The sequence below is a fragment of the Exophiala mesophila genome (assembly GCF_000836275.1).
Source record: "Exophiala mesophila strain CBS 40295 unplaced genomic scaffold supercont1.6, whole genome shotgun sequence".
Lineage (NCBI taxonomy): Eukaryota > Fungi > Ascomycota > Eurotiomycetes > Chaetothyriales > Herpotrichiellaceae > Exophiala > Exophiala mesophila.
Window position 1 is genome coordinate 2349620 of NW_015622509.1, and position 19838 is coordinate 2369457.

A 19838-nucleotide genomic window follows, 5' to 3' on the forward strand; every position below is an offset into this window, starting at 1 on the left:
CCAATGATGTCGCGATCCGTCACCGAAATCAGCGTTCCTAGCCCTGCTTTCCAAGAGCGAGGGCCACTGAAGGGAGGCGCTGAATCTCGTCCATTGGAGGTAACCAACTCAAAGCGATGCGAGTGCTGACATATGTACCTGTAGCCTTTACTATGGCATCTACTTATGAGTAGTGTGTCATATCTGCATGTCTGGCCCTCCAGGCCAAAATTGCTTGCCGCTTGGCAAGCAAATAGGCGCGGTAAAGCAGCGACCTCGGTGACATAGGATTTCTGACTGTCTGACAATGTAGCCAAGTCATGTCCAGCGGTCAGTCGGGCCAGGCGCGCTGGGTAGTTTCGTCATTACATTTCATGGCGTTCTAGTAATCGATAAAGTCCGAGCTTGTCAAATGTGATAACGACGCGCCGTCAATTCAACCACAAAGATGATAACCTCATCCTTCTGCTGGAAAAGTCCTCGGCATGCGTTCAAACAGGCCAGATCCTGTGTATGAGTCTCAAGCCCGCAAGTACCGGTCTAAACGGCAACGACCCTGTGACATTTGTAGACAGCGCAAAACCCAGTGCAAGATCCCCGGATCTGGTGGAGCGTGTGAGCTTTGCGACAAACTCGGGCGCAGCTGTACATTTGTCTTGCTGCCTCTGAGAAAGGAGCGATGGCCTCCAGAACAGTCAAGTTCGGCGTTGCAACAACCATCGCGTCCCTCGGAGACTTTTCCAACAGAGCAGCATCGTGCCACGCAATCTGATTTCGACGCCCGCCATAGCGACCCTATGGCCATCGATGTCAGCGCTTTCGAGAACTCAGTCTTAGAATTTGATATTGATGCCGATTCGCACCCATTGCTACCTGTATCTGACCAGCTGTCGTCGTTGGGCCAGCGGGTCCCGGAGTCACAGGGCGGCAGTGCTATCGATTGGTCGTACCTCAACTTTCCCATCTGTAAGGAGATTGACTGAACTTCAGATCTTCATGAGTGACTGATGCTGCCATCCAGCCCCTTTGAATAACGACTTCGAACTCTCAAGTCGAATGTCGGCAGTCAATGACGGCTCACCCCAGGCATTTCGACCGGAACACGTCTCGCCAGTATTGTATCAAACACATGCGCAACGTGGGGATGGTGCAGCTGGCATCAGCTCGAGTGATCAAGATGATATGCCCGAGGATCTACCACCGGACAAGCAAGAAGCTCCGAGAAATGGAGAGTGGTCAAGCGAGTTCTCCCTTGATGAACGCCCTGGTTATTCCTCCCAACTTGTCGGCTTATCAAGTGAGACTGATCCGTTCCTTCTACGGCACTACCAGTACGATATGCGAGACACGTTTCGGATGTTTGCACTTGATTTTCGTAAAGTCACGGACGACATGAACATGCCAGGGCCTCTCGCTTCACCTCAACCATCACATATTCCTGTCACTGACATACCAGTCCAATTTGTCATGACCGACGAGGAGATCTGCAAAGAGGATGTCAAATCAATCGACACGGACTTTGCAGGGTTCAGTACTGAAGCTGAAGACCATGCTTTGCTATACGAGATTGTTCCCATTGACTTGGGCTCAAGACTTCTAAAACTGTAAGCTACTGTGCGTTGTGAACGCGAAAGCTCACAGCTAATGTGGACAGCTTCTTTAAATTTATTCAACCATCATATCCGGTTCTCTCGTCGCACGACCATAATGGTGAGTATCGAAATTGCAACTGTTCAACGGGCTTGAGAGCAGCGGTCTACGCGCTAGCCGCGCCATATTACTTCCTCGATGACTATCTCTCCGTGGACAGAGGGTATCAGCAACCTTCCACAGAAAAGCTCTGGGGCATAGCTCATCGTGGCTTGCAGCGGGATTCCCGGAAGTCTCATATAGGGCTTGTGCAGCTTAGCCTGTTGTTGTTGCATCGGCCTCCGCAGAATTATGCTGTCGCCGACAACCCAAGCTCGTGGGCCCTGGCGTGTTCTGTACTCGCTGCAGCAGAGACCTTCGGACTGAATCTGGACCCTTCAGATTGGAAGCTTCCTTCACACGAAGTCAGGCTGCGGAAGAGGCTGTGGTGGCTTGTTCACGTCGAGCATACCTGGCGCGCTCTAGTCTCAGGACGGCCATCTCACATCGCCGCCTCCAATTGGGATGTCTCTGAGTTGACTGCAGATGATTTCGACCTTGATGACATTGCAGATCCGGAAGCTCGCAGCTGTGTTCAAGCACAGAGCCCTTATTTTATGGCTCTTTGCAGCCTGAGTACGATTGCTAGCGAAATACTTGACGCTCTTTAGTTAGTACCTCCCAGTTCTTTTTTGTCTTGCTGTCCGCGAGGCAATGACGTTCTAATCCACATGCGCATAGTTCCATCAAGTCGATCCGTCAAGCTACCACCCTGGAGGCACTTCTAGCCCGCGCACATCCATTGAGGATGATGATCCAACAATGGCGACAGAAACTACCTCCGGATGTCTTAAAGCCGACCAAAGAGCTGATGGAGGATGATGGCCTCGACAACTGTGGTCCACTCCGCCTGACGTATTTGACGCTGGAGTTACTGGTTTTCAGGGCACTTCTTCGTCCACTGGCTTACCAGCCGGGAACAAGTGAGCAGGCAATGTCAGAACCGCGGTCTACCATCTTTCAAAATAGCCAATCATGTGCCAAGCTTGTTCTGGAGTTGGTGGCAGCTCTCAAGGCAAATCACTTTGTCAATTTCTGGCCTTCGTGTAAGTGGTGCCTCAACATCTTTCCTTTCTCTAAAGGAAGACCTCCTGCCCATCTGGTCAAATGCCCTCATAGATATGCTGACGCTTCTCGTACCTGAAGATACGAGGGATCAACTGTCGTACATGACGAATTTTGCCCTTCTTCTCTTTGTGCAGTCGCCGTCAATAGCTATGGCGAAAGAGAACAAGCTTCTCCTGGACAAATGGCGCATTACTGCCCGGATGCAGTCGCGGGCCTGGCCTGTTCTCAAACTGGCAGTCATGCGACTTGACGCTGTAGTTTGGAAAGGATTGGATCACATCGTGAGTTGGGCTGGAAAAGGCAGTCCGGCGGAACTACTGCTGAGGAAAACGGACAACGGCTAAAGGCTGCTGTTCTGGAATTATTGAAGTGGCATAAGAAGAGACACGGGGATTGCATCCGAGAGCTTGCGCTTGTTCAATGACTACGGCAATAACGGCGTCTGCGGGCCCGCAGTCCGCATTGTTGGAACCAAGGGTGAGATCCAGGTCTGGCCGCCGCTCTATCGCCCCACCCGCATATAATTCCCTGAGGCTGCGTTTCTGTCGTAAGTAACACTCCTTGCAGAATCATGAATGCCTACCCAAAGCTTCGATCACACTATAATACTCCGTATATCTACGAAGACTGGTACGAGGGATGGTTCGGGTATTTGAGTTGAGAACCGTCCATTGAATGGACCTGGGAACTGAGGGTGCCCCGGTCCGGATAGAAACAACCGGCGATACACAAAGGCTCCCGTCTCCTGGAGTCGGAATCATCCCCGTAAAGTTCTGAAAACGCTGCGACTAGAGAACAAGGCCATTCTATAGGTACAAGGTAGCCTCCAGGAAAAATAAAAGAAGGAGCCCGAGGAAGGGAGACGGTAAAACCGCTTTTCAGGGACGGTCCAAAAATCGTACCCTGTTCTGCAAAAACGCAGAAAAGGGGATTCGAGGAAGGAGAGGAGGCAAGGGCGGAGCCGAGTCGCCATGTCGACGCCCCGTCCGCCGACGGAAAATCCTAGTCACGGGTGGGACAATCATCGTACAATCCGAGTGGCAGGTCCAGCGCGAGGATGCGTCGCCGGTCGATGTGGAAAAGTGGACAAAGTTGAGTGAAGGGTGACGAGAAAGTGAGAAGAGGGTGTGGGAGGTGAGCGATTCTTAAAAGCGGCGCGCTGTGATTTAATCGGAGGACTTTGTCATTTCGAAAGACTAGCGTAGCGCAGTCAGACTATATACCTACGTGTATTGCCAAGGCGTATCGAATCGAAGCACGCTACCCCAAGTCGGTCCATTGGACTGTCTGTCTGACGGCCCGAATTGCTGCCTCGTGACAGCCCTTGGCAGGATAGTTCATTTAAAATCTGCCCTGCCGTGGCTTCAATTCATATTTTACAAAGTTGCCCACCAGCGATTCCTTTCCATTGTGATAAGTGTTATAGTACGATTAACCAGCGCAACCCAATGTGGCAGCCAGACACTTTCGAGTGTGACCTCAGTGGATGAGAATGCGATCAAAGTGCTGGATAACTCCTATGGGCAAACCCTCGGTTAATAGGATGTCAAGACACATGTTTTAGGAACGAGGAATATCATTTGTTTGCAGTATGTTGCCAATTTAAAACATAAGTAAGAAACTTACGGGCCTTGTTGATATCTCTCATCAATGCGAGCGATTTAACATAGTCGCCGAACCATGACTGTGTTTCGATATTCTATGAAGCTCACCAAATCAACTATTAGCAAACGCATTTTCTCTTTTCAGAAGGACTCCTTTCTTCGTTCCCATTGGTACTTACATCGCGAATCCAATCACTTGTCTTCGTCCACCCATGCAGGACCCGAATATGTCTCCTTGCCCCCGTCGTAATATCCTTTGAGATCTTCAAGGATCCCAGGCTGCCAGGCAGAAACTTGTACCGCAAGTGAGCCTACGATGTTGACAAGCGGTTGCGAGTCTGGATCGCTGAAATCACAGTAGTGATAAGCAAGTAATACGCCAGGGGTATCAGAAACAAACGTCTTAATCTTGTCGACCGCAAACGAGCTAGATGATGAGGCGTGCCCTGTTATTTCGACAAACATCCTGAGGTGAGCGGCGTGAGGTACCTACAACAAAGTGGTCTTTCCTGAACCGGCTACAGAGAGATAGTCAGGTCATTAGTTTCAAACAGAGGGAAGTAACTAATCAACGCCTACATTTCCCCGTAATCCACATCAATGAGTTTAAATAAGATTCGCCTTGTAGCCAGGACAATAATGGTCCGGTGGTGAACGAAATCCCCGAACCAGGATGTCGCAAGGCCGAGACTCTTGCCTGGGTATCTTCCGGTCGAGTAGGGGCAAGCCAGGTAACCACATCCTTGTCTACTTTGTTGTCAGCATAAAGATTACGTAGGGCGGCCGCTGCGATCTGCACACATTTCGAGGATCTATTGACCTTGCTTTCAAGTCGATCGAAAGCTTTCTCTCCCTCGCCATATCTGAGAGACATTGAGACATCAAAAATTCCCAATAGACAGTATGCCTTGTCCTCTTTCTTCAGAGTTTTACGATTAGCTGTCCAACGCATTCGCTCACTCACAGAGAAACCAGACAAAGGAAAGCCCTGAAGAGCGCTCCTTGGAATTCCGGTTATCTCGTGAATCTGCCTCTCGAGAATCTTTTTGTCGCCGAGGAACTCACCCTCTCTTGAGAAGAATTCGACTGAGCTCGGGGCAAGGAGTTCTTGTAGCGTCCAACCCCGGTTGAACCATCTACTATTACGAAATTCCAATTCCCATGGACACTGAGACTGGTCCTTATCCTTACCTATTGGAGCAGAAACATCGGAGAGGTACACGTAACACTTCGCGGCATTCCGGTACCAACGGAACATTGAGACAATAGCTTCTGACAACTCGACATGGTTGCTTTTGTCGATGCACAAGTGTCAATCCATAAGAACTTGAAGTGATCAGCCCGAGCCTGGCGGAGGCTTCCCCAGAACTTATTATTCTGGCCTGATATGTCCCTAAACTTCCTGCTCTTGATGTCGGCGAATGTGACTTCGTGGTCCGTCCATCTATGAGACAAAATGGCATATCTAGGGTTTTTGGGTGGTGGGATAATCTTTAAATTCGCGGTTCGAGTATCGATAAGGCGCATCTTGCAGATTAGCGCATCAGCAAGATTTTACGTTGTCGTTGTTCTCAAAGCTTCTGACGCACTAACTAGGGCTTGAGAATGACACAGTTCTCACCTCCACGATCATCTGTCGCATTCCGTGCTGAAAGGTCTAGCAATGACCAAGTGTGTTGGTGGCGAGTGAAGCAGAGGCAGTGGGAAACCGATGCTTTCGCTGCACACGCGTACTAGGCTGGGAGGAATCCATTCTGCCTGCAGCCATGCTGGTAGCGAATCCAAGGAGGCGGTGTCATCGATGACCAGGCTGAAAGTTGGCTTCATGCAGATTCTGACTGCAGGCGCAGTTGCACCAAAAAGAAGGCATCACGTGCCGATGTCTCAGTTATCGCTAGGTTTGATGCAACGCCAAGCATTGCCTTACCAGCCATAGCAGGCTAAAGTGGTTCAGAGAGACCCAAGCCTGTCTTCAACGACAGCAACAGCAACAATAATGTCGCCTCCACCTGAAGAAAGTCCTGCGCCCGTGTTCCCTCCTCCAATGGCAGCAATGTTGCCACCACCAGTCCCAGCTTCGAATCCAACAAGCTCATCAAACTCAAGTCGCAAACGCAAGCGAAGTGATATCGACAGTGCAAATGAATCTAGCGCATCGTCGACGTCACTCTTCTCGAGGAGGACGAAGCAAAAGATTGTGGAGCGCAATAACGGCGAGAGATGCTGGCATTGTGGTGGCGGTGCGCCAGACGTCGCTCATGTTATAAGTAAGAAAGATGGGTCGGTATGTTTATGTCAGGATTGCAACGCGATCATCGTGCTTCGATGGTCGGGCAGATGACTGATCACTCGCAGTTCAGCAAATATGTAACTTGGGGCCTTCTGACATTTGATCATCTCGGGGACGAGCAAAATGGTCTTCCTCTTTGCCCTTCGTGCCATCGAGCATTCGACGACATCAATAACCCCGGCTTGATATTTATTCCTACTGATCTGGAGTATTTTATCGATTTCGAACTCAAGGACTACCACAACCGACTTGACGTTGCGAGTCGACTGAGCCATGTTCCTCCTCGAATCGTTCCGACGCCGCAGATGTATGCTGATTTTCTGAGAGGACGGCAAATCCTGTCACCCGAGGCAAAAGGAGGAAGTTACTGGCGTTACACCTTGAGGGACTTTTTCCCGGTAAATGCAGATAAAAGCTTCATCCCGGGACTGGGTCCATTTAAAGAGCCAGGATTGTGGTGTGGTGCGCCCATGGCAGCGCTGAGACGTGCCTTCCAAGTTATCAGCGATCCAACCGTCGAAGGAATTCCAGAGGATCAACTCGAGCAGCTTTGGCAGCTGCGCAAGTTATACGCCAGAAGGATACCTTGTGCTGATACACACGAATCGCATACAAGCGATGTTGCGGATCAAGATATCGGACACAGGACAACATCAGACGCTGAAGAACCTGCTCAAGCATCAGCCACTTCGTCAGCGACCTCTGCACCAGCGCACCACATCACAGGCGCCTTTGTCGATAATAATGATCGAAGGAACAATAGTCTCAGGTCTGAAGCCGGTGTCAGTAGGAGTTCCACCACAAAACCAACATTTACGCCAACGCTATCTCGGGATGCGAGATCCCCACGACTGCGAAAGTTTGGCAGTGGGGCAACCACCGAGATCAATATCCAGCGATATCTTACCATGCTAAAGTCGTAGAGGAGTGTGGTACAAGAGTTCCGTAAACTCAGATTATGCGTATGTAGTTATCAGACTATTACAGTATTACTCCGCACAATAGATCCACAAGCGACAATATTATGGAACAGAATTCGCCAAATTCCTAAACCTCAGGAACAGCACGTCCAGCGCGCATGTCATAATCCGACAAATATCCCACAACACCGGTGCAAGCTCTACAATTCTACCATCAATCGCACCAGCTCTCGAACACACAGCAATATTCCTGCATTCCCGAAGATTCTATCTCACGGACGGCTCGCTCGGCTTCCGTTAAACGCGTCCGTTTGTTTGGAACCTCCGACGATGCACGGACGCCGCGCTCGACTTCCGCCAGCCTGGTCCGTTTGTTTGAAATCCCTGACGAAGCCCGAACTTGTTGCTTGCTGATGGAAATGCATTGATCTCCTGCGTTAGGAGCCGCTACATCAAGCTTCAACAGTTCTGCCACAATCTCTTCGTAACTCATTATTTTGGCAGGGCCAACAACCTTCGATGGGTTTGATGTTCGAATTCGCTTTTCGTAGTTCTGCTCAACCAGCTGTCGATTTTCATCTAGTAAGAGACTTTCCTTGGCAAGAGCCCTTTCTCCAGCGTTTAAAGCCTTCTCGATTCTGTGCTTGTTTAGCTCACTCAGGTCTTGGGTCTCACCTTCAACCAAATTTCGCAAAGCCTTAAATCCATCTGATGTTACAGGAGTATAAGGTAAACTGTGGAGCGAAGACTGGATGAGATGAGGAAGAGTAGCTTCTGTCAGCGTGTGACTAACAGCAGGGGCGACCATAGTACTCAACACTCTGTCTGGATTGAAAGGAACAAGTCCGACCTTTTCCCACGCAGCATTGATGTTAGATTCACTAAAAGCAGCGCATCGTGCTCGACTGTACAACAAAGTGAGATGCTGCTTTCCAACGGTGCCTGCTCCTCCTCGACATAGCTTTTCGACTTGCTCTCGGTAGGCAGACTTAAGCGGCCCAAATATACCTACATCAAGTGGCTGTAGTTTATGAGATGTGTGAGAAGGTAAGCGGCATACAATAATATTATTTTGGAGACAAAAACGCAGCAACTCGGGTGTTTCATGAGCGGTAAGTCCATCGTTGATCAAGATACGGGGTTTACCATTTGCCTTTTCGCGTGTTTGCGGGTCAAACACCTTCTGTATCCAGTAAAGACTGATTGCCTTATTAGTGTACCCTGTTTTGGAACAGGCATAATGCCATCCCGGAGTTGGATGAGTGGTCCATGCGCTACGGTGTGTAGAGGCAGGCCATATAATGAGTGGGTTCAATGGCTTGCCTTTGACGGGGACACATTCGATAGACGTTACTAGTTCACGTTTGCGCAGCGTCCCTCTAGTACCTCTTCTATCGCTCGCATGCACTAATACCGTTAGGGTTGCCGAATGGCCGAGGAGAATACCCGTCTCGTCCAGATTGTAGATGTTCTCGGGCAAGACATCGGGGTTTGAGAGCACCTTCCCAATTTTCTCAAACCAATCTTTGACCTTCTCATAAATATTACCGTTGGCTCTTTTCGAATCGATGGCTTTAACCTTTCTCGATTTAAGTTCTGGATGACGTTTGTACAAATATTGGACCCAATTCTTCCCAGGGGGTTTAAGTACATCATCGTTCGTCGAGACTTGAGGACTGGAGGTACGTCGCAAGCGGATGGCCAGGGCCAGTGCTCTTACCGCTTTGGGGGTTAAATGACGGTCATCGGCAGCCGCTCGCCAAATGAATGTTACTAAGGATTTCTCTTCTTGGGGAGTGAGATATTGTTGGTTGATGGCCTTCTTCTGTCTCGCAGACAATTGTTGGCTCACCGCGGCCATGTATGTGAGGTCAGATGGAATGGAAGACTCGTGTCCGTGATTCGTTTGGGGGCCGCATGGATCACCGCTGCTAGTCTGGGCCATGGTTCGGGGCTTACGCAGGGGCGGTTCGTTGGCGTTGTGATTAGCGACAACAGGGCGTCGACGATACGAGTTTTGGGGAACTTTTAGGCCACGTGTCTGCTGGGGTCGCCCGGAGGAACAATAAACCGCAGACTGCGCCCTTCCTCGACTTTCGATGACTTTCCATTGTGCGTTTCTATTCTGCCACCCTGCGCCTCCATTTGGGCAGCTGTGCTGGCACGCGCAATGCTATACACAGTATCATTCTCGTCTTCTCGAGGAGAGATATGGGAACTTGTCGAAAATAAAGAAGAGGTCGTACTATCTGGTCGTCACATTCGCACTTCTCTCGATCTCTATGACCTAATTTACACTTTGAAGGACAGTCTTAGTCCTACCTAGCGATAATGTATATCCCACCACCGCTCCCGAGGATATCTAGCTGATATTCTGATGGAAACCCAGTCCCTTCACGCATGTACGTTTCGAGTTTCCGAGTGGCCCTCTTTTCCTCCGAACCTGCCTCCACAATTGTACTATAGTAACAATCCTTCTTATCGTGGAGGTCTGCGAAATAAAACTGGCAACATTTGAGCTTAGAACAGCCTATAGAATAGAACACTTCTCTCCAATTCCCCTCCCTCAACATATGACCTTGGAACTCCAAAAATCTTGTTGGTCCAGCGTCATAGTAGAAAGCCCTGGTCGTATCAAGGTTCGTGAGGTTCGTGGATACCGGATCCTTCATCAACTCAACGTTTTCTAGCCGGAGCAGCTTCAGCTTATCCGCGTTGGTTTCGATTAGGCTAGTAAAATCAAATTCTTCAATCATAACGTTTCTAAGCGTGCAGCTTATCAAGTTCGGAAAACGTTCACTTCCTAGGTAAACAAGGCGGTCAGTCTGCTCCTCTGTTGCTTCTATCACCTCAATTTTCAGCACACGAAGGTTTGAAGCCCTTCGCAAGAGGCTGTCCAAGAAAGCGTAATCTTCCTGCCTCTGTTTTCTATCTTCCGATTCCTGGACATTGAAATTCAACTTTTGGAGCGTCCCGATCGACTTTTGCCATTCGGGCACAAACCTCACTGCACTTTCTAGAACTCCCAGAGGTACATTAACCAAACAGAGTGCATCGCATACAACTTGTGATCTAAACCACGCGGTCAAGAGAATGAACAAAAGCTGGTGCAAAAGATTCTTTCGCTCAAAATCATCGCCCACGCCCTGAAGGATAAATTCGTATTCTTTTCCGTGCCCTATATATTTGAATGAGGCGTAAATCTGATTGAAAGCATTAATGTCACTCAGCAAGAAGATATCTTGCTCTGTCACGGTTATACTTAGAGTATAGATAAAGGATGGGTCGATGTAAGAATTGTTGTGGACTTTAGTAATGAAATCTGCTAGATTCATAAATGCTTCCTTCTGAAACGTGGGCATCGTCGTGTTCTTCTTAGGTTGCATCTTGAACAAACCAGCTCGAACGAAGTAAGCACAAGAAGTAACCTCTTAAACCACGAGAAATGCCGAATATATGGAAATTTAGTCATCTCGCTCGAGTGCTAGCATACTGCGTAGGAAGTTCCTACTCTGTGACACGGAGGAAACGATCGGTTACGGTAAAATAAACATTGCCAGAATTTCAAACCCACTGTCAGACAGGTGGAGAACTAGGAACTACTGACCCACCGAGTTTTGAGTTTGAATCTTTATCTAAATTAAGCCTCACGGCTCTTTTCGGTATTTAGAAATTATGTCAAATGACCACACAGGGATCCAAAACAACACCGGGATGCACTTTACCTTATACAATTACAATCATACTTGCATTCCAACAGCAAGTTTCACCTTGCAACGCATAGATTACTCTCCGTCGTAGAGATCCTTCAATCTCTTCTCCAGGACTTTCCGACCATCCGACGTCTTCCAAATCTCTTCTGGCGGTGCTCCTTTGACAATGTCCCACGCCAGCAGATTTGACGTCACTTTGGTCAGATCTTCCTGTTTCCTCTCCCAGTCTTTGTTCTTTTTGATATGAATCCCCGAAGTCACTACGACAAGAGGAACGTTGGGGTCTTGAATGATGCGCGCACTGACGACTTCATTCTTGGTGAGTGAATCCGCCACCAGATTCTCCTGCAATTTGTTCTTGATGAACTTTCCTCCTTGGTATGACGACCTGCCATACACGCGGTCTTCCTTGGTGCGGCCTTTGAATAAAGCCCCAGCGACACGGTCCAGACCCAGCGGGGAGATGATGCCACGACCCCAAAGAATGAACCCTCGACCGGGGCTGGCGATCTGATAGAGGAGGTCTTCATGAAGACCGTCGATTAACATCATCCCCGAAATTGATCGAGGATGTCTTGCCGAAAACACTCGACTGTAGACGCTGCCAATCCCCGCGGATACCAATATCCAGGGGCCGTCCTCCCCAGCGATGGCCAAGGCTTCGGAAAGTGCATCAGCAGACATACCTGCAGAGTGTGGTGAAGGTGCATTATCAGACCAAGCCAGACCGGGTCTATCCCAATAGCAGTAGCGAGGGATTGTGCCATTGTCGTACGCATCCTGCACCCAAGACTGAAAGGAGTGTTCGACGGGATAGTATCCTCCTTCCAGCAAGACGGTAGGGATAGGATCGCCATCAGCATTGAGGGTTTGATTGCCAACGCAGGCGAGGTGGACCTTGTACTTGTCGCCATCGACGAGATATCGCTTGCCAGGGGCAGGAAGAGTTGCATCTCGCGACCGAAGGACAAGCGTAGCCGTGAGCAGGATTGTTATCAGGACATAGACAACCATCAAAAATGTCGACAGCATGACCGCGAGCCATTCTCTGACGGTGCGACGTGTTTCCTGTCGGCCGGTCAACCGCTCCTCCTCTTCAGCCTTGCCCCATTTGACTGTTCGGTTGGTCACGACGTTGTAGAAGCCGATGAGGGCAGCCCAAACGACCGACGCAATGCCAATCCATCCTTCCTCGACACGAATGCGTGCCACAGCCAGGATGATGATCATGTCGATGAGGAGGATGACGGAGATTGCCATGCTCAAAATGCTCATAGCAGTAGAGGGGACGGCGAAGAAGACCAGGGCTGTGAGGATATTGCCTATGGTGAGGGTGGTGTAGGAGACATCGAAAAAGCCCGACCCACGTGAATGCATCTTCGGAGGGCTGACGAAGATAGAGATGAAGAGCAGGACCCACCACAAGCAGGTCACGGCGAGGAAGAAGACTTCGAAATAGCGCAAGACGCGGACACTCCAGAGATTGTATGGGGAAACCTATCATCATCATCAGTATCGCCCGTCGGATGGTAATAATTGAGCACATACGGCAGGGTCATCCGGGCTCAAGTAGCCAGGAGCTTGACCATGACGAGGAAGGAGTCTGGTTCGTTCATTGGCATCTTCAGATTGTCTGGAGGGCTGCTCATGGGAAGATGTCGCCCTCGTCTGCTCCTGTTCCTCGTCTCCTTCTTGATGCTCGTCGCCGTTGGTCTTACTACCCCACAGAGACACCATATCGAAGCCGGAGTTAGGTAGGTGCAGGCGGTAATCAATCAGTGAGACTCAAGTTAACGGTGACTGCGCTCAATCCAATCGGCGCTTGCAGAAGGGGGGAAATGCTGGATCAGGAAGAAATAGAAGAACTTTGAGGCGCTCGCGTAGCAGATAAGCCAAGAAGCCCTTTAAGCATTATCAAACGAAGAAGAGATAGATCGTAAGGAAAAAAAGAATTGCAACAGGCACTAGATGGTGGAGTGAAATGGTGCAAAGTTGACGACGTCATCAAAGCGATTTGGTGATAGTACGAGTAGGCGGAGGCGGGGGCGGATAACATGATTTGCAGGAAGAATTGGGCCGTGTGTGGTTCACTGGGTGAGAAGCTAGGGGCAAGTCCTCGGTGAGATCTAGGCTCTGGCCTTAGCTAGGTCGGCTGATTCAAGCGAAGGAACATCAACTGACCTACATTGAGTGACGAGTGACGATTGAGTGGACAAAAGAGAGTTTGAGTAGCTTAGCAGCTGTGGCAGCTTAGCTTCTGGATCATCAGATGTTGTGACGCGGGAACTAGGATCCGAGCGGCGATCAGTGGCACCAACGATTGAGGATGCATGTGCTGCGGTTGTGTGCTGCGGTTGCATAGGAGTCGGTTGAGCATAGTGAATAGCGAACAAGAACAGTCTCACAACTAGGAGGATTGATTGATTGCCATGTACAAGATGATGGTGAAGTGTATCTGCGTCTGTATCTGCATCTGCATCTACATCTGCATCTGATAATTTGATAATCTGATACATCGAGGATCCTTCACGCACCGCCACATATAAGCCCAAGTCTAGCCACCAGCCACATTCCCTCCCTCCACCCACCACTCACCACTCACCACACACCACTCATCCACCTCTCCTCCTACAGATATCAAACTCCCTCTCATCCATGTCAATGCCCGCTCTGGCACTCACTGACAGACTCAAAAGTCCAACCTCCTTGGCCTGTGTCTGCAGACAAAATGAGCGACCTTCAGAGATCCTTCGCCAAAAGCCAATTATCCAAACTTCCACCCGAACCTCCTCCAGTCTTCAATGAACAAGACGAAATCGATCAACACTCAACAGACACCAGCGACCTTGGGCCTAGTTCTCCCAATGGCTCAAGTTCCTCAGCCTCGTCAGCCTCATCAGCCGGCACAATTGTTCCCTCACCAAGTAGGAACCTCTTCGAAAAGCCCAGGGCATCCAACATCAAATCTCGATCTGCCCCTCTTCCTTGGGATGATTTTTATTCCCAGGATCTCATCCTGCCCCATGAAACTCCTTCAGAAACGGTCAATCACCATGTCTACCTGACTCCACCCTCTGCTAAAGGCCCTCTCATCATCACCCACCATGGTGCCGGCTCGTCAGGTCTCTCCTTTGCCACATTTACCCAAGAATTCCTCAAACTCATCCCCAATGCTGGCGTTCTCTCCATCGACGCTCGAGGACATGGTCTCACCACCATGACCACCACTTCTACTTCTACTTCCACCACCCCAACCCCCGATTTAACCCTGGCCACTCTCGCCTCAGATCTCGCCTTCGTCGTCGAATCCGTCATAACCCATCTGAAACTGTCTGATCGTCCCGACATGATCCTCATCGGACACAGCCTCGGCGGGGCCGTTGTCGTCGAAGTCGCTCACCAACGACTCCTTGGCCCATCACTACTCGGCTACGGCGTCTTAGACGTTGTCGAAGGCTCTGCCATGGACGCCCTACAAAGTATGGACACATACCTATCGACACGACCACAGAGCTTCCTATCCCTTTCCTCCGCCATCGAATGGCACACTCGTTCTCGCACCATCCGCAACACCACGTCAGCTCGCGTCTCCGTTCCCTCTCTACTACAACCTCTCGACAACACCAACAACGCATCCAAATACGTATGGCGCACCGACCTCGCTGCCACGAAACCCTTCTGGGAGAATTGGTTCGTCGGCTTATCGTCAAAATTCCTGACTTCGCGCGGAGCTAAACTCCTCCTTCTCGCCGGCACGGATCGCCTGGACAAGGAACTCATGATTGGCCAAATGCAGGGAAAGTATCAGTTGCAGGTGTTTCCTGAAGCAGGTCATTTTGTGCACGAGGATCAGCCGGCCAAGACGGCGATGGTCGTGGCGGACTTTTATCGGAGGAATGATAGGAGTGCTTTGGTGTTGCCTCCGAAGGTGGATGAGTTGATTCGTCAGGGGAAACTTAAGCCCGCGGCTTCAAGTTGACGTTTCGTCCATCGCGCTTCTAAGTTACTCGTAGCGGTCGATTGGAAATATGGTGGTTTGGAGCGATATAACATAAAAAACGAGTTTACGATAAAGACAAATCCAATATGAACCAAAGCATTTCATCGTCAGCATGTGTGTTCTTCTATATCCATAGAGAAATACACACAAGCAGACTAGATACCTAACCATAGACGCTTTATCCTATGATTCATCTACCTCTTCTTCCCTCTCGTAAACGACTTCCCCTTCCCCTTCGATCTCCCCACCGAAACCGGCTTACCGCCTCTGCCGCCATCATTTTTCTCCTTTTTCCACATTTTCCCCTCCTTGCGCTCTCTCGTCAGATCCAACTTCTTCTTCATCTTATTACTCATCTTCCTCTTCTCCGACTTGACCTTGACCAAACCATTCGGCCCATTCAACTCGATCTGACCTCGTTGTTTAGCATCACGTTTCTCCTTTTCACTTTCGAACCACGTCCGTCTCGGTCTCGCCATGATTTCCGCCTCATGCTTGACAATATTCTCACCTCGCGTAAGTTGCGTCTCCACCTGCGCGAGCTGTTTCTCTGCTTTTTCTTCTTTCAGAATCGCTTCGACGTCTTCTTCTAGTGATTCGATCCGTTTCTGCATTTCGTCGACTTGTTGAATGTCCATTGCCCTGGATACGATCTTGGCGCCTTGTGTCCGTCCGCTTTTCACGGCTGCTTTGACGACTTTTCGATCTGGTTCTGCTGCGATGGTGCATGCGCGACCGGATCTTCCGGCTCGAGCGGTACGGCCGACACGATGGAGGTAGATTTCGTGGCTTTGGGGTGCTTCGTAGTTGATGACGGTCATGACGTTTTTGATGTCGAGACCTCGAGATGCAAGATCGGTCGCGAGGAGGTGGGTGGTCTTGCCTTCGCGGAAGTCGTTGACCGCCTTGATTCGCTGTTCCTGGGTCATGCTACCGTGCAATTCTCCGGCTTTGACGCCAAGGAGGCCGAATATCACTCGAACACGGTGAGCTTCTTTTTTCTGGCGGAAGAAGACAATCGTTCGGCTGGTGAAGGCGGTTGTGGCGAGTACGCACAGTGTGGGCAGGCGAAGTCCTTCTCGCCCGGGTCGGAGGCGGACGAATTCTTGGGTCAAGCCTGAGGTGGTGCTCTTCTTTGCGTCGACTGATAGGCGCACGGGTCGGTTCATGCCGACACGAACTAGTTTGTCCACGCTGTCTGTCATGGTCGCGGAGAAAAGCATTGTTTGGCGGCCTTTGGGGATGGTCTTGAGGATTTCGTTGAGTTCGTCTTCGAACCCTGTTTCCAGCATTCGGTCTGCTTCGTCGAGAACAAGAATCTCGATATGCTCAGTCTCAAAGCTGGCCGAGTTGCGCATGTGATCGATAAATCTACCAGGAGTAGCGATGACGATATCCGGGCGCTTCTTCAGGATCGCTTCCTGTTCACGGAGGGAGAAACCTCCAACAACTTGAGCGCAAGTAATGTCCGTATAACGAGCGAGGGCGGTGGCGACGTTGAAACATTGGACTGCCAGTTCTCGAGTGGGCATCAAAATGGCGACACGGGTGGTGGGCACTTTTCGTGGTCGGTATAGGAGACGTTCTAGAATGGGTAGAAGGAAAGCGGCTGTTTTGCCCGAACCCGTCACTGCAGATCCAACCACATCCAGACCCTGAAGAGCAACGGGGATAGCACGCACTTGAATGGGTGTTGGCGTAGTGAAGTGTAGGCTGGCCAATCCACGGAGTATTGGTCTCGATAAAGAGAATTGCTGGAATGAGGAGACAGTCTTGAGATCAGGTGCTGCAGCTTTGTGTTCAGGTGCAAAGAATGCTGCTCTCTTGGCATCTTCTTCGGCGTCGGACTGAGATGTCTCTGACTCAGCATCGGATGCCAGATCGTCAGGGTGTGCGGTGGGAGAGGCAACAGAATTATTGTCCGAGGCGGAATCGTCTTCCTCGTTGTTGTCGTCGTCACTGTTGTCCTCTTCATCGGTGTGGTCTTCTTCCTCTGGGTTTATTTCTGCGCCGAAGGTGTCGGGGGCAACTAGCTCGTCATCATCGAAGTTGATTTCATTATCTGAATCCTCGTCTCTGGTGGATGCTGTGTCACCGTCTTCTTGAAAACCACCATCGCTCTCCTCGGAAGCGGCTTTCTTCTTTTTGATCACCGCGCTTGCAGACTTGCCTGCTCGCCGTGCAATGATATCGTCCAGGTCTACCCCACGTTTGACTGGCGCTACCTCCTTTTCTTGGGATGTAACATCTTGACCCCACCCATCAAAGTCGTCAAGATCCTGGGTGTCTTGGTTTGTGCCTATCTCGAATTCGAAGTCGGAGTCAAAGCCTTCTTGCTCGTCCTCGCTGTCATTGTCCAATGGCTCTTCCGCAACATTTTTCTGTCGCTTCTCTTGTATACCATTTTTCTTGCCAGAATCAGAGCCTCGCTTGCGTTTCGTACCTGTTTTTGAGGGGTTGGGGAGATCTGCGTCGGAGGGTGCCTGTGTCTCTTCGTCAGATAGGGTGAGGATGAAATCCTCGTCAGTGGGACGTCCCATATTGGCAGTGAGAGGTATTAGAGTGTTCTGGTTTATCGACGTCGCATTGTGGTATGGATTTCCAAGGCCTGGTTCTCGTATGTAGGAGCAAGTAAATTTACTCGATGGTATTTTTCTTGTTGCTGACCGCCTTTTTCTGCCAGCACAATTATGCCAAGACGTGTTCTGACGGTTCTTGCCGCTTTGTGGCGGGAATTTCCCCTTCTGGTTTGAGATGATTGATCCTACAGCCTACCACCTCCCTCACAGTTTGGAATTATTGCCATCTGGGTAGACCTAGCCTACCGATGATTACTCCTATTCTCGCTTGGACCTGTGATAATTATTTTGTGCTCTATGGTGGAGCGATTTGCCATAGCTGGTGATGTCTTCCATCTCCATGATACTGGAAGCGCTGTAGACGTTGAAGGAATGCCGTATTCAGTAGAGCAATGTCATGGATATTGTTACGAAAAGGAGACTGATTGATGCTACTGATGGTTACACCCTTTTCTATGGACCCTGATCACCTCTCATAATGCCCGTCGGGACTGTACGACAATCAACCGAGCCGTTGTGTTAACAAATGCAACCTGATTGCGAAACTCGCAATCGCGTCCACTATCAAGGAAGGGTTCATTCGAGTTACGTTGGCTACCGAGGCACCTTCTTATGTTGGGCTCGCATAATCAAAGATTCTCCTGCCGAGTGTAACCCATATGCGCGATCAGAGGGTGGATAACCCTCAGCGTTGGATGCAGAGACTAAATTGAACTGCCGGTGGAATTCTATCAAGACCTTTGATGCATTCATTATTACAAACACACGAATTTCGCCCATGGCTCGAAAACCATCCATTGTCAGCCTCTTCTGACGCCGAGCTTTATGCGATTGTCCAATCGCTGGCATGGAAGTCCCACGAGAACGGATATGAGTCATTGACGGGAATCATTTTCAACCTACAAGGTCCTCAACGGGTAGCACCCAGGCCTTCCCACGCTAATTGAGTCAATCTCAACGAGGAGGTGCAAGAACGGCAACAAATGGTGTCACTCTTGGCTCTGACAGACAGTGCCATCTCAAATCATATTGTAAAGTCAAGCAGTCAGTGTTGAAGCCTGTGAGACCATCGAGAAGAGCATCGCATCGGTACACCCCACCTTGTTGACCGTTCGAGAGTGTGGCTTGCAGTAGTTCCGAACCACAGTATTCTTGGAAATGGTGACATTGTGTGACCGCTACTCTGGTGCTCCGAATTGGATCAGATTTATTTCCGATTACCTTGAGGTGTATCTGTCAGTGGCGGGGGTGGTAGGTGAAGCATGATGCAACGCAAGTAAAGGCAAACAAACATGAATGTACGGTAAATGGGAAAAGGAGAAGCCAGTCTATGGAGCAGAAATCGCGGCGAGTGTCGGTACAAAACGGATCAGACGGGCAGCGAGATGTCGAAATGCAGGACGGGGGCTGGAAGTAGTATTGTATGATTCTAGAAACCATGTGGTCTCACAAGCGATCATCAGTTGCATGATTGACCGAGGCGAGAGTGATGACCACCCACGCTCGCTCTCGCTTGTTGGAGAGGCTGAGGGCTGAAGGACCAACGAACGCAGGATGGTTGCATGGCTGGCTGTCTCACCGGCTACGGTTGGCTGGCTGGTCTGTATCGTTAAAGATTCAAAGACTCAAGAGGCATTAACGTCGAGACTTGTTATTAGAGCACCGGTGAAAATACGGTGCCCCCCACAAATCCCAAGTTCCGATGCTGCTCTGTGTGTCATGAGATGGCAGCATGTGAGGTTTATCAATCGTAGATGGCTTGCCGCATCCTGTACCTGTCAGGACATCTGTGACGGTGATTATCATTGAAGCAGATTGAAGCAGCCCACTCTGCTACTCTGATAACCCGCACTTGATGAGCATCATCGGAGACAGGCATCTTTGGATCGTCCAATCCTATGCGTGGACTGACCCCAAACTCGCCCACCTCCGTCGTTCCTTTTCACTCGTATCAGTGACGGGGGCCTGTTATCTCCCCATCTGATGGAAGCAGCAA

At 50.0% G+C, this 19838-nt stretch overlaps 6 protein-coding genes across 7 annotated transcripts; 3 read left to right on the forward strand and 3 right to left on the reverse strand.

Moving 5' to 3' along the window:
* The first annotated feature begins 427 nt into the window (after window positions 1-427).
* On the forward strand, window positions 428-3853 carry PV10_08716 (uncharacterized protein). Its single transcript, XM_016373779.1, has 5 exons — window positions 428-945; window positions 1001-1583; window positions 1634-2278; window positions 2350-2714; window positions 2815-3853. Exons 1-5 carry the CDS (start codon window positions 465-467, stop codon window positions 3078-3080), a joined length of 2340 nt encoding a protein of 779 aa, XP_016220690.1. The 5' UTR covers window positions 428-464; the 3' UTR covers window positions 3081-3853.
* Window positions 3854-4532: 679 nt separating this feature from the next.
* PV10_08717 (uncharacterized protein) lies at window positions 4533-5798 on the reverse strand (the record flags this gene model as incomplete). The annotated part of the gene is made up of 3 exons (XM_016373780.1): window positions 5142-5798; window positions 4920-5087; window positions 4533-4786 (listed from the first exon to the last, which is right to left on the reverse strand). The coding sequence occupies exons 1-3, from the start codon at window positions 5596-5598 to the stop codon at window positions 4533-4535; spliced, it is 879 nt and encodes a 292-aa protein (XP_016220691.1). The 5' UTR covers window positions 5599-5798.
* Window positions 5799-6296: 498 nt separating this feature from the next.
* PV10_08718 (uncharacterized protein) lies at window positions 6297-7679 on the forward strand. The gene is made up of 2 exons (XM_016373781.1): window positions 6297-6624; window positions 6696-7679. The coding sequence occupies exons 1-2, from the start codon at window positions 6337-6339 to the stop codon at window positions 7551-7553; spliced, it is 1146 nt and encodes a 381-aa protein (XP_016220692.1). The 5' UTR covers window positions 6297-6336; the 3' UTR covers window positions 7554-7679.
* A 3425-nt stretch (window positions 7680-11104) lies between these two features.
* Window positions 11105-13194, reverse strand: PV10_08719. Of its 2 annotated transcripts, XM_016373783.1 has the most exons (3): window positions 12812-13194; window positions 11276-12760; window positions 11105-11205 (listed from the first exon to the last, which is right to left on the reverse strand). In XM_016373783.1, exons 1-2 carry the CDS (start codon window positions 12998-13000, stop codon window positions 11336-11338), a joined length of 1614 nt encoding a protein of 537 aa, XP_016220694.1. In that variant the 5' UTR covers window positions 13001-13194; the 3' UTR covers window positions 11105-11205; window positions 11276-11335. The 2 variants fall into 2 exon arrangements, with proteins under 2 accessions (XP_016220694.1, XP_016220693.1); XM_016373782.1 differs by having other exon boundaries at window positions 11105-12760.
* Window positions 13195-13804: 610 nt separating this feature from the next.
* PV10_08720 (uncharacterized protein) lies at window positions 13805-15360 on the forward strand. Its single transcript, XM_016373784.1, has one exon. The coding sequence runs from the start codon at window positions 13992-13994 to the stop codon at window positions 15240-15242; it is 1251 nt and encodes a 416-aa protein (XP_016220695.1). The 5' UTR covers window positions 13805-13991; the 3' UTR covers window positions 15243-15360.
* PV10_08721 (uncharacterized protein) lies at window positions 15359-18010 on the reverse strand. The gene has a single exon (XM_016373785.1). The coding sequence runs from the start codon at window positions 17801-17803 to the stop codon at window positions 15458-15460; it is 2346 nt and encodes a 781-aa protein (XP_016220696.1). The 5' UTR covers window positions 17804-18010; the 3' UTR covers window positions 15359-15457.
* Window positions 18011-19838: the final 1828 nt, after the last annotated feature.

What these genes read in the sequence shown, in the direction of transcription:
- PV10_08716 (XM_016373779.1), top strand. Translation starts at nt 465, where the DNA reads ATGCGTTCAAACAGGCCAGATCCTGTGTATGAGTCTCAAGCCCGCAAG. An exon ending in GTACCTCAACTTTCCCATCT is followed by an intron (nt 946 to 1,000) that starts GTAAGGAGATTG and finishes GCTGCCATCCAG; the next exon opens with CCCCTTTGAATAACGACTTC. An exon ending in GAAATACTTGACGCTCTTTA is followed by an intron (nt 2,279 to 2,349) that starts GTTAGTACCTCC and finishes ACATGCGCATAG; the next exon opens with TTCCATCAAGTCGATCCGTC.
- PV10_08718 (XM_016373781.1), top strand. Translation starts at nt 6,337, where the DNA reads ATGTCGCCTCCACCTGAAGAAAGTCCTGCGCCCGTGTTCCCTCCTCCA. An exon ending in TAAGTAAGAAAGATGGGTCG is followed by an intron (nt 6,625 to 6,695) that starts GTATGTTTATGT and finishes GATCACTCGCAG; the next exon opens with TTCAGCAAATATGTAACTTG.
- PV10_08719 (XM_016373783.1), bottom strand. Translation starts at nt 13,000, where the DNA reads ATGGTGTCTCTGTGGGGTAGTAAGACCAACGGCGACGAGCATCAAGAA. An exon ending in TGAGCCCGGATGACCCTGCC is followed by an intron (nt 12,761 to 12,811) that starts GTATGTGCTCAA and finishes TGATGATGATAG; the next exon opens with GTTTCCCCATACAATCTCTG.
- PV10_08720 (XM_016373784.1), top strand. Translation starts at nt 13,992, where the DNA reads ATGAGCGACCTTCAGAGATCCTTCGCCAAAAGCCAATTATCCAAACTT.
- PV10_08721 (XM_016373785.1), bottom strand. Translation starts at nt 17,803, where the DNA reads ATGGGACGTCCCACTGACGAGGATTTCATCCTCACCCTATCTGACGAA.